Here is an 11,153-nt window from a genome sequence, read left to right on the forward strand (position 1 = left end):
GGGATCAACTGCTGGTGGAGGACATGATGTTTGGTGAAGCAGAGGGCCAGTGAAGGTGAGGGAGGCCCTTGGCGAGATGGACTGGCACAACAGCCACGACAAGGGACTGGAACATGAAGGTGATCATGAGAATGGCCAGGCAACATTTTGTTCTCTTGTACATAAGGTCATCATGAGTAGGAGTCAACTCTGTAACAGCTACCTACCTACCTAACTACCTATCTATAAACTATTTTAATATCTAGGATTTTATTACTCGCCCCCAAAACACAATTTTCACCCTTGCTGAGAACGCATGGTCCATAAACCAAGAGAGGTAGTTCTCATCAGCAGTCCCCGGGTGGTGCCAACAGTTACATGCTCAACTAACGGCTGAAAGGCTGGCAGTTCGAATCTACCCAGAGATGCCTTGGAAGACGGGCCTAGTGATCTGCATCCAAAAGGCCAGCCTTGACAACCTTACAGGACAGTTCGACTCTGCACACACGGAGTTGCCATGAGTCAGAATCAACCGGACAGCATCTAACAACAACAGCATCAGTGGTGTAGAAACTAATCATCACACAAAATACTCCCTGGGAAAATGCTTCCAGATTTCTTACTTCAGGTGCAAGAAAGATACCTTCTCTTTCTGTGTTATCTCATCTATAAGCTACAGGTAGTGAACCCTGAGGCCTCGGCCAGGGACTTCAGAAGTGAGGGGTGGTAAGTGCAGAGATAAGAATACTAACGAGTAAAATGGTAGGGACTTCTTACAGTATAAATACCAAGAGTAATGTTTTAGTCCTGAGCCTCCTTCTAGGTCAACCCTTTCTGTTTTTCTACAAGCTGCTAAGATAGGCCTCCTTCTTGGTTTTTCCCTGCCAATTCTTTCTACTCCCAACCAGGGTCTCTCTATCTCCCTGACCAACTGTAAAACAGAACTCAGTCCCATAGTTTTTTCGGTTTTTTCACTACCTTTCTGCTCCTATGAGGAATATGACATCCTTTCTGAGGTTTTCTAAACTTATTTTTACTAAATCTCCTGAGAGTTACTTTTATAAATTGTAATACTTTACATGTATTTTATACACACACACGCTGATATATATGAATATGACATATATATGTATACGGCATGTATCAAACTCAGGAAACATAAAATAAATATTATCTAATATATAGACCATATTCAAATTTCAGTATTATTGTCCCAATAATGTCCTTTATAGCTTTCTTCCCCCAGACCATAAACCAGTCAAGATTCACACATAGCACTGAGTTCCATGTATTATTAGCCTTTTTTTTCTTTCATGATATTGACCTTTTCTAAAACTGTTTTACCAAATATCTCTCAATCTGGATTTGTGATTGTTTCCTCACCTATATAGTGTTCTTGCCAAAAATGGTTCATCATGATTAAAATGGCAAAAGCAATATATATGGATGGTATGTTCTTTACAATGCATCACGTCAGGGGCACATGATGTCAGTTTGTCCCATCAACAGTGATAAGACTGATGACTTGGTAAAAGCAGTGTCTGCTAGATTTCACCTTTGTAATTAGTAAGCAAACTGTGAATCAGACTGTAAATATTGTTCCCCAATAGTTTTTCATCTAATGGCTTTAGCATCCATTGATGATTCTTACCTGAATTAATTATTATTATAGTAGTCGTGAAGCCCTGGTGGTGAAGTTGTTAAGAGCTACCACTGCTAACCAAAAGGTCGGCCGTTCAAATCTACCAGCTACTCCCTGGAAACCCTATGGAGCAGTTCTACTCTGTCCTACAGGGCTGCTGTGAGTCAGAATCAACTCCATGGCACACAACAACATGATGGATATAAAATCTAAACTTTTTTTAATTGCTAAAAACAATGGAGAAACAGGCAGGGTATAGGAAAAAACAATGGTGAAACTCTAAAATTTCATAAATTAAAAAAAAAAAACCAAACCCATTGCTGTCAAGTCGATTCTGACTCACAGTCGCACCCTACAGGGCAGAGTACAACTGCCACATACTTGGACCCTATAGACAGAGTAGAACTGCCCCATATGGTTTCCAAGGCACACCTGATGGATTTAAACTGCCAACCTCTTGGTTAGCAGCTGTAGCTCTTAACCACTACACCACCAGGGTTTCCAGACTTTGAGTAGCATTACTCTAGAGTGTAAAGTTAGAATTCATCGTTCTTAGCACTTCCTCTCTCAACAGCCGCAGTTCATCTTTGTTCTTTTTTTTTTAACCCAACCTTCTATACTTCTTTTAATTCCAGGGCTGAGGCTCCAAAGTCCTCCTTTCTATAACGAAGGTTCTCTATTGTATGCAATTTCTCTTTTTTAACATAGACAAGGTAAGAGAAGATAACCTGCTGCCATCGAGTCGATTCCAACTCATAGTGACCCTATAAAACAGAGTAGAACTGCCCCACAGTTTCCAAGGACCACCTGGTGGATCTGAACTGCCAACCTTCTGGTTAGCAGTCGTAGCACTTAACCACTACACCACCAGGGTTTCCTAAGATAAGGCCTCATAAATGATAAGAGGGAGCATTTGAGTTAGAAGCAAAAAAAAAAAAAAAAAATGAGATTACAATCATTTGTTACATATTCAGAGTAAGAATCAGTATCTGTTGTTTTCTCCTCCTTCCAAAAATCCCTTTAAAGGGGAAAGGTGGTAACCCATTAGGCGCTGTATGATAGGAAAGGAAAATCGGAAGCAAGAACTCTCTAAGAAGCTATTTGTATGTAAAGCATGTATGTCTGTCGTGAACATCAGGGCATAAGAATCCCTTAGGAGATTTAGCTAAAATCGGATTCTTTTAATCCCTTTCCCAATTGCCTGTCATTAATACAGTCTATAGCAGAGAGATTAATATAAAAATAATTCTTTAATCTGCTCACTACTTTCTAATTCCTAAACACCTAAATCATTTCCAACAACGTCATCAGAGATACCAAGGATTTCTTACCATTTTTGCTTTCCTTCAAAATCAAAGAAGCTTGGTTTAGGAGTATTGCAACTTCCAACTGTGACCTAAGTGAGGGGGGGAAAAATTCAAGAATTTATTTTTCAAAGAAATGCCTGAAAAATTTATTTTCAAGGTTATTATGTATCTTTAGTAACTACAGTTTAGAAAATATTTACATCAATATAGAATAACAAAATTTAACAGCCTTTGCAAAAGCAACTTAAAAAAAAATTTAAATACAGGCTGCTTTGGCTTGCTGCATAAAACAACTGTTTTCTAATATTGTAATAAAGAAAAAATATAGGTGACACATAGTTGCATTCCTAAATTAGTAGACAAACTATATATATATAAAATAAATTATAGATGTAGATTATATCATCCTTATTACCATTTATAATACAGAAGAATTTTTAAACAAGCAATTAAAGTTCAGTTATAAGAATTCATAATATTTTTTTACCAATTCTTAATACTATCAGCATTTCAGCGCTCCGAAATTCCAGGATAAAGTGCATTATTTTAAAAGTGCCCTATCACGAATTTCAGCAACGTAAGTTTAGATGCCAAGAGCCATGCAAAAACAATTTCAAGTACTTCTCAACAATATAAATTTTATCTATTCCACAATAATCCTCTCTTATTTATGGTCAACATCTACTTATAATCCCCAAATGACATCTGTAGCGTGATTATTTCATTGCGAATAAGCATAAATGAAATTTACAAAAGTACAAATTTACTATACAGCCCCTGAGTCCCTTTGCCAGAAGTATCTCATAGCACTTAGACTATCTATCTCTTATGACACTTTTCATTTTCTACTTTGTGCTGGAAAGTTTTGTGTAAAGTCTCATCTTTTCATTACAACAGAGCCTCTAAGGAGCTGTTCTTAACTCACCCACAGCACCTGATACAATGTCTAACTTAAGGTAATAAAAAATGTTGACTGAGAGAGAATTGAGGAACGCTGGACACTACGGCCCTTAGACACTCTTCTAACTTGGAACTGAAGCCACTCCTGGAGATCACCTTCCAGCCGAATAATAGACAGGCGTATAAAATAAATAATAAGACCCATGAGGAAAGTGCTCCTCAGAACAATCATCTGTGTAAGACCAAAAGGACAACACTGGCTCAAAAGCAAAGATGAGAAGGCAGCGAGGGGCAGGAAAACTGGACAAAAGGAAATGGGGAACTCAGGGTGGTAATGGGGACAGTGCTGACACATCTCGGGGGGATGGCAACCCATGTCACAGAACAATATGTGTGAAAATTATTGAACAGGAAACTAATTTGCTCTGGAAACCCTCATCTAAAGCACAATGTTTGCTGAATATAGAATGAGGTATATTAGACACGTGTTCGACAAAATATCTACTTTCACTAATCCTAAATGCTATAATCTGATCCAATCTACCTACTTGGGGACCTTGCCACTACCTCCTATTACTCTCACACACTTGAATTTTGCTAAAATCAAACTGATCCCTTCACCCAACCAGATTGTTCCGCTCCCTGCCTTAAGGATCTCTGGTTCTGTTTTGCACCTGCTATTTCCCTCACCTGAAATGCCTTCCCTTTTCTCAGCTTTTCAAAGTGTTACAACCTCCTTCAAGTCCCACTCAGAGCTCAGGTCCTAAGAGCGCTTTCAGTCTGCAGTGATCTCATTCATCTCTGAATTCATTACAATCGTCATTTCTATCATCTGCTTAGGAATTAATCACATGACCATGGCCCTCTGGCTGTTATTAAAATGTACTCTTATACAGGAAAAGCCCTGCTGTGTGGGACAGAAAGAAAAAAGGGTAAGAGAGGAAAAAAAAGGAGGTATATATCTTGAACAGTCACCATGGATCAAAAGCTTCACATACATTATCTCAGATGGGTCACACAACTAATCCTGTGAGGTGTGCCATTACACATTCATTTTATAAATGAAGCCAGAGATGCTCAAGACAGTTGTCTCAGTTCACACAGCAGAAGTAGTAGAATCAGGATTTGAATCTAGCACAGTTCGACTGCAAAGCCCAATATTCCTTTATTACACCACTCTGCCTTACACACTATACAGAATCTGGGTTTCAGATCTTGGTATCTCTAAAATCACTTGAACTACTAAATTGTTAGAAACATGAAATGAGATAAGCTATGCCAATATAAAGCATCATAAAAACAGCAGTTATTACTATTTTTATTTTTTATCCAGACATCAGCCAATGGCAGAAACAAATACCAATATCTGTTATCCATTTCTCCTATAATAATGGGAGTTTCTGCTGGACACATGGCCATCTGGCTAAACATTTGTGGCCATGCAAGGACACCCTGGTGGCACAGTGGTTAAGCAGTTGGCTGTTAACCGAAAGGTCAGCAGTTTGAACCCACCAGCCACTCCGCAAGAGAAAGATGTGGCAGTTGCTTCTTTAAAGATTTACAGCCTTGGAAATCCTATGGGGCAGTTCTACTCTGTCCTACAGTGTGGCTATGAGTTGGAATCACCTCCACGGCAATGCGCTGGGTGGCCATGAAACTTCTATCTAGGCTCTGGGGATTGGATATGTGTGTAAGTGATACTCCTTTAAAAAAAGGGCAAGGGGGTAACTTGTCTTCTGCTGTCTTTTGCCCTGACTAGAACATGCATGTGGTAATAGCAAGCCACCTTTGGCCATGGAAAAATGACCTTAGGGCAGAGCTTCTAAAACTTTTAGAAATTGAGGACCCCAAAAAGCTCTTGTTTATGTGGGTTATATCCATCAATATTTACCATGTTAAAAATTAACCTGAGACATTTAAAGAATACGTATTGATTCATTTAAAATAATAAGCCTGCTACCTATTAACATAAATCACAAAATTTTATGAAAAAGCAACTCTACATTCTAAAACAAAAAAAAAATTCAGTGAAAAAAGTGGCATTGTTTTACATTTTGTAAATCTCTAACATCTGGTTTAGTAGAAGGGAGATGAATTCTCATACATAGTTCTGCATTCACTCTGTCGTAATACGCTGTGTTGGCGAAGCATGTGAAGAAAATCTGACTTCACACAGATATGTTATTAACCCACCCCCTTCGAGTCGATTCCAACTCATAGCGACCCTACAGGACAGAGTAGAACTGCCCCAGAGGGTTTCCAAGGCAGATTCAAACTGCCGACCTTTTGGTTAGCAGCTGTAGCTAAACCACTATGCCATCAGGGTTTCCAGTATGTTATTAGGAGAAGGAATATTTTAATAGGCTTCTCAGATACAGTTCGATTCTTTGATACTATGCCAAAACTTTAGAGTTGGTTGTAATGTAGAATCTGAAATCATATGAATAAATTTTTCATGATCTATTACATCAAAGTCCATTGGCCTGACCTGTACTTTGGATGGATCTGTTACCCACGCATGACTTTGTAACATCAGTATTGGTCTTTTGGAAAATACTGGTTCACTAAGTTATACAGTTTCCAAATGTTGACAAATTTCATTATATAAAAGCAAAAGTTCATATTCATTAATATCACCACTGATCTCATGAAACAAAAAAAATCTTGAAGTACTGAGAAGCTGTCAAGCTCATGGATACAGATTTTCCAAGCTTCCAATCTTCACTTGAAAGCTCAAATTTTATCATTGACAACAATACAATTACATAGCTGTTTCTCTTGAAGTGAGAGGCTTCAAGAAAATGTCTGCCAAACACCCAAATTTGAATAAGCATAGTTTATCTGTGAGATGTTCTCTTAAGTAAAAATGATATTCCATGAAAAAGGCAGATAGTTAAGGTTGCAACTCAATAATTACATAAGTGTTTTTGCTCAAAATAGCCAACATAATGCAGAAGCGCTTTATATACACACAGTACTAAAAAAAAACTTGTACTCAAGGGTTAGTATTTAATAAAAAGCAATAATTTTCACAGCTTCTTCAAAGACATTTTTAAGTGAAACTGGTTTTTTGTTTTGTAACTCTTGAGTACATGGCAGTAAAAAAAAAAAAAAAAAAGAACTGCTCATACACTGTGCTGCCACTATCCTGAGTCAAGCTAAGACACCGGCAGTTTTATCCACCACGACAGCATAGGAAAAAGGCAGATAAAATCTTACTATTATTACGAAAATATTTTTGACCTTGTAGATCCCCTGAGTTGCAGGGCTTCTCAGGGTTCTGTGGGCCACAATTTGAGAAGTACTGCCTTAGGGGAGATGGCTGAACACAAGATAGAAATGGCTTAGGTCCCTGGATGATCTCAAGAAGCAGGCCCCAGATCACCTAACTCCAGACCATTACATGAGATGAAAATAAAAGTTCAACAACTGACCCTGTGTGCTAATTGACACACAAGCTTTTTGAATTCCCAAATTCAATGTATAGTTCTGGACCCAGAAAAGACTGGGAAAATAAAATTACAAGATTTTAGGGCATCATGACTAGCCGTTTCCCTATCATTGGATAATGAATCATAAGCTATGAAGGAGAGTTTAAAAACGTACCACTTCAACAGAACATCTGAACCCTGCTCTCTCTGATATATATTTGATACATCCAGTGCCCTCAGAGCAGAATATTTCAACAAAGGCTTCCAAGGACAGATGCCAGTGAATCAAGTGTCCCCAGGTTAAAAGCAGGAGGACAGGCTGAGTATTCTCACTTGTGCTGGTGCTGTAGGCCCCTATAAAATGAAGTCAGCAGGAGTTTAAAACTTTCATCGCCCTAGAGTCTTCACAGGTGTCAAGTGGTTATGTTTTGCTGGCAGAGTTGTAGGCTAATCGACAGAGGGACCAAAAAAAAAGTGAACTGGTTTGATTTTTTTAAGACTTCATTTAAAGATGATTTTGGAACCACAGACATACGTGAGGCTAAAACAGTTATTATGTTAGGTAAGTTTAGAGCTCAGCCTAAGAAATTAAGGTTCGTATCTCCGCTTGTTTGTATCATCTTCCTGCCTGACCACCTTACCTCATTCATTCAGCCTACAAAACAGGGTGCTATCTGGAATTGAAAATGTTTTAAAGAAATGGTTTTATGAGAAATTCTGATCCACTGTGCAGGCATTATATTGGACTTACAACTTCGTTATTCTATTAAAGATGCTATTGTTAAAAATGAAATATTTATAACAGACTGATGAAAACTGTAACCCAGCATCATGCCTAAGCAAGCACAATCTGATTCTCCAGTAATGAAGAATTTTATTTTCGGATACAGAATATCTCCAAACACCCTGAAATCAAGTTCTGGAAATGGTGAAGATCGCTCTTCCTTCAGACTGTGGGGATGAAGTGAGTATACCTGAGACAGAATGGTTATAAGCTGACAGGTTATTGTGGTTCACTGGTGACTCAGAAATCAGGCATTTAATAATGATGATGCTAATATCAATAAATATACATTCTATAAAGAATAAAGAACTTCTCTAAGGAATTTGGAGAAAATTAGTCTTGTATTGCTCAGAGAATCGTCCATCAGTCACACATGTGCCACAGTGCTCAGTAAATACGTGTTACATAATCAAAGGTTTCAGTCTAATGTTGTTAGAAAACAGTAAATGACTGAAGGGTAAATAAATATCCAGACCTTTTGCAAAAAACAACCTCCAAAGCCAGTTTTGGGGGCAATTTTCATTCAACACTGTGATTTATACCATTTGTACCTACAGCTATATCTCTCAGGCCACATTAACTGATATTCAGAATAATCATCACCAGTCTTCAAAATAAAGTCCATCTCTATTCAGTATATTCAGTTTAAGAACACAGGGAAAATGTATAATTATATCTTTTAGAATGATTTCCATCAACAAAAGTTAAAATACAAGAGACCAAATAAAGGTTAAAAATATATATATTTTAATAAAATGGGCTATTATCCAGCACTCCCCCCAAACAGCCGGAGTTTACCTGAACTGTTATTAAACTCTTGCACTGATTTGCTATTTGTTCACATCTAGACCCTCCAAGTACTCTGTAAGCCTCTGGAGGGCAAGTAGTGCCAAGCTTTTGCTTCTGCATTGCATTCCCTGTAGGCATAATACTTGGTTTGCAGATAAAGATGCCAAACAAATATTTGTTAATTTATAATGCAATTATTTTTCCTTCCATCACCTAACCAGTTATTCTTTGACTGATAAATTAAACATGTCTTATATGAATTACTCATTCATTTACCCATACATATTTCCAGGTAAAGTTCAGCACCTTAGACAGAGGAGATATAATCTAGTTCTAATTTATTTGTATGACCCTGGGCAAGTTACCTACCCTCTTTGGGCTCTGGTTACTTTTTCTATAAAAGAAGGGGATTATCTGATCTGGTCTTTACTAGATCTAAACTTTTTATGATTGTATCTAACAGAAGAAACATTCAGCCAAAACCTAAGTCTAAGGAAGTTAGGATTAAAAATAATAATAATAAATAACAATAATAAAAGTAGTATTTTGTTTTTGTATTGTACAATTCTATTTATTACAATCATGTCATTCTCCTGGATTGCAAAGATTTTTATTAACATTACCATATGTATTTCCATCTAACCCTTTGGCAATAGCGACTGATAAATCTTATTTTATCACCCTCATTTTGTAAAGGTTAAGGCTCCTGGAAGCGTATGTGCAAGGTCACTGAGCAAGTCGGAGAAGACAGAAAAACTGTCAGTGTCCAACCAAATATCACTCCCAGGAGAGTACACTGGGCCTTCCCATGACCAGAATGATGCTAATCCCCAGCAGATGACTAAAACACAAAACAAACACACATAAAAACCCAAAACACACACACACAGAAACTCCATTACACCTACCCATTAACCATGCAGGGTGTTACCGGTTTTTGGAGGAAAGAGAAGGCCCCCTTGTCTCTCTCCCACAGCCACCCCTTCCCTGCGACTTTACCTGCTTGTATCTGGCATACAGGTAGAGGAGCTGCTCCCTGCTGGCCACCTGAATCAGGCCTTGGAGGTGCGCTGCAGCCTTCTCGAACAGCTCTGTCAGGCTCCCGGATGCCTCGGTCTCGGGGCTCTGGAGGGATCCACCGACATCACCGGAGTCGTCCCCCGAGCTCAGCTCCCCGCCGAGGCCGCCCATGGTGGCCCCCGTGGGCAGGAATGGCGAGGCCATGTCACCTTGCTCGGTCCGTCCTCTACGTCGGGTCTGTCCTCCTCAGGACGGGTGTACCGCCAGCTCGGGGGCCTCGGGGACCAGCCTCGCTCCTCAGCCCGAGCCCGAGGCGGACCCAAGCTCACCTGCTCCGCGCTCCCTCACGGAACTCTGCCTCGTCCCACCTCCACACCTGGGCGCGCACGACAGCCGCTGCTACGCTCCGCAGCTCCCTCCCGGCTGATCCGGCCTCCCCGCCTTCCCTCCGGCCAGCGGAGCGCTCAGGCTCGCAGCAGGTCCCTCAACGGCGCAGAAGGCGGGACGCAGCGGAGCTCCCAGGTACCGGAGCCCAGGCAGCGCGCGGCGGCAGGACAGGCCGGCGGAGGGGCGGGCGGAGGCGGGGCAGCCTGAGCGCTGAGCTCGCGGCCGGGCACGTGCCCGGGGCTGCGCGCGGCGACGTGCGGCGCGCTACTGGTTTGGCCCTGCTCAGCGCTGGTAGGGGAAGCGGGGCGGGCCTACGGTGGACGTCTTCCCCTGCAGAGAACTCGGGGGACCTCGCTGGGGGAACGTTGCTGGACACAGGGTCTTCGGCGGTTGGGGCGTTCGTTAATCGTTTTGTTGAAATTCGTAGTCACAGACTCCGGAACCCGTCCTCGGAATGGGTCGTCGGTGCCGGGGGCGTGGGAGAAGGAGGCCATCTATTCGGTAGTGTAGCGGTCTGAGTAGAGTCGCGGGAAACAGAAAGTGAGAACCAAGGTTCCGCTTGTGCCCGCCTCTCCACCGCTGTGGCCAGCACGCCCCAAACGGGCGCGGATCCCTGCGCGCACATGTGGTGCTGCTTAAGGGTTTTCCTGTGTTTTGAATGTATGGGATTGGTTTGCGTGTCTTACTTTCCACACCTGCCGAATCCTTCAATTCTCAGAGCTCTAAAATAAGCTTAACTGGGATCCCTTCCCTTGGCACCAGTCTCTTCCGAACTCAGTCTTCGTAGCTGTGCTTTGTAAACAGTATGAAGTGAGACCAGAAAAATACGACATAATTCTGTCCTAAAGAAACTTTTAAAAAATGCAAAAACTATGGCATTAATAATAATGGTTAACATTTACTGAGTGTTTCAT

The 11,153-nt window shown here is 40.7% G+C and overlaps 1 protein-coding gene across 1 annotated transcript in view; it reads right to left on the reverse strand.

Annotated features, from left to right (window-relative positions):
* Positions 1 to 10,762, reverse strand: part of ACBD6 (acyl-CoA binding domain containing 6) — a 290,459-nt gene extending 279,697 nt beyond the window's left edge. The window contains exons 1-2 of the mRNA XM_049868483.1: positions 9,832 to 10,762; positions 2,953 to 3,017 (exon numbers count right to left, since the gene is read on the reverse strand). Of these exons, the coding sequence (XP_049724440.1) occupies positions 2,953 to 3,017; positions 9,832 to 10,056 (290 nt within the window). The 5' untranslated portion in view covers positions 10,057 to 10,762. The remainder of the gene's footprint in view (positions 1 to 2,952; positions 3,018 to 9,831) is intronic.
* Positions 10,763 to 11,153: the final 391 nt, after the last annotated feature.

Source organism: Elephas maximus, chromosome 24 (genome assembly GCF_024166365.1).
Source record: "Elephas maximus indicus isolate mEleMax1 chromosome 24, mEleMax1 primary haplotype, whole genome shotgun sequence".
Classification (NCBI taxonomy): Eukaryota; Metazoa; Chordata; class Mammalia; order Proboscidea; family Elephantidae; genus Elephas; species Elephas maximus.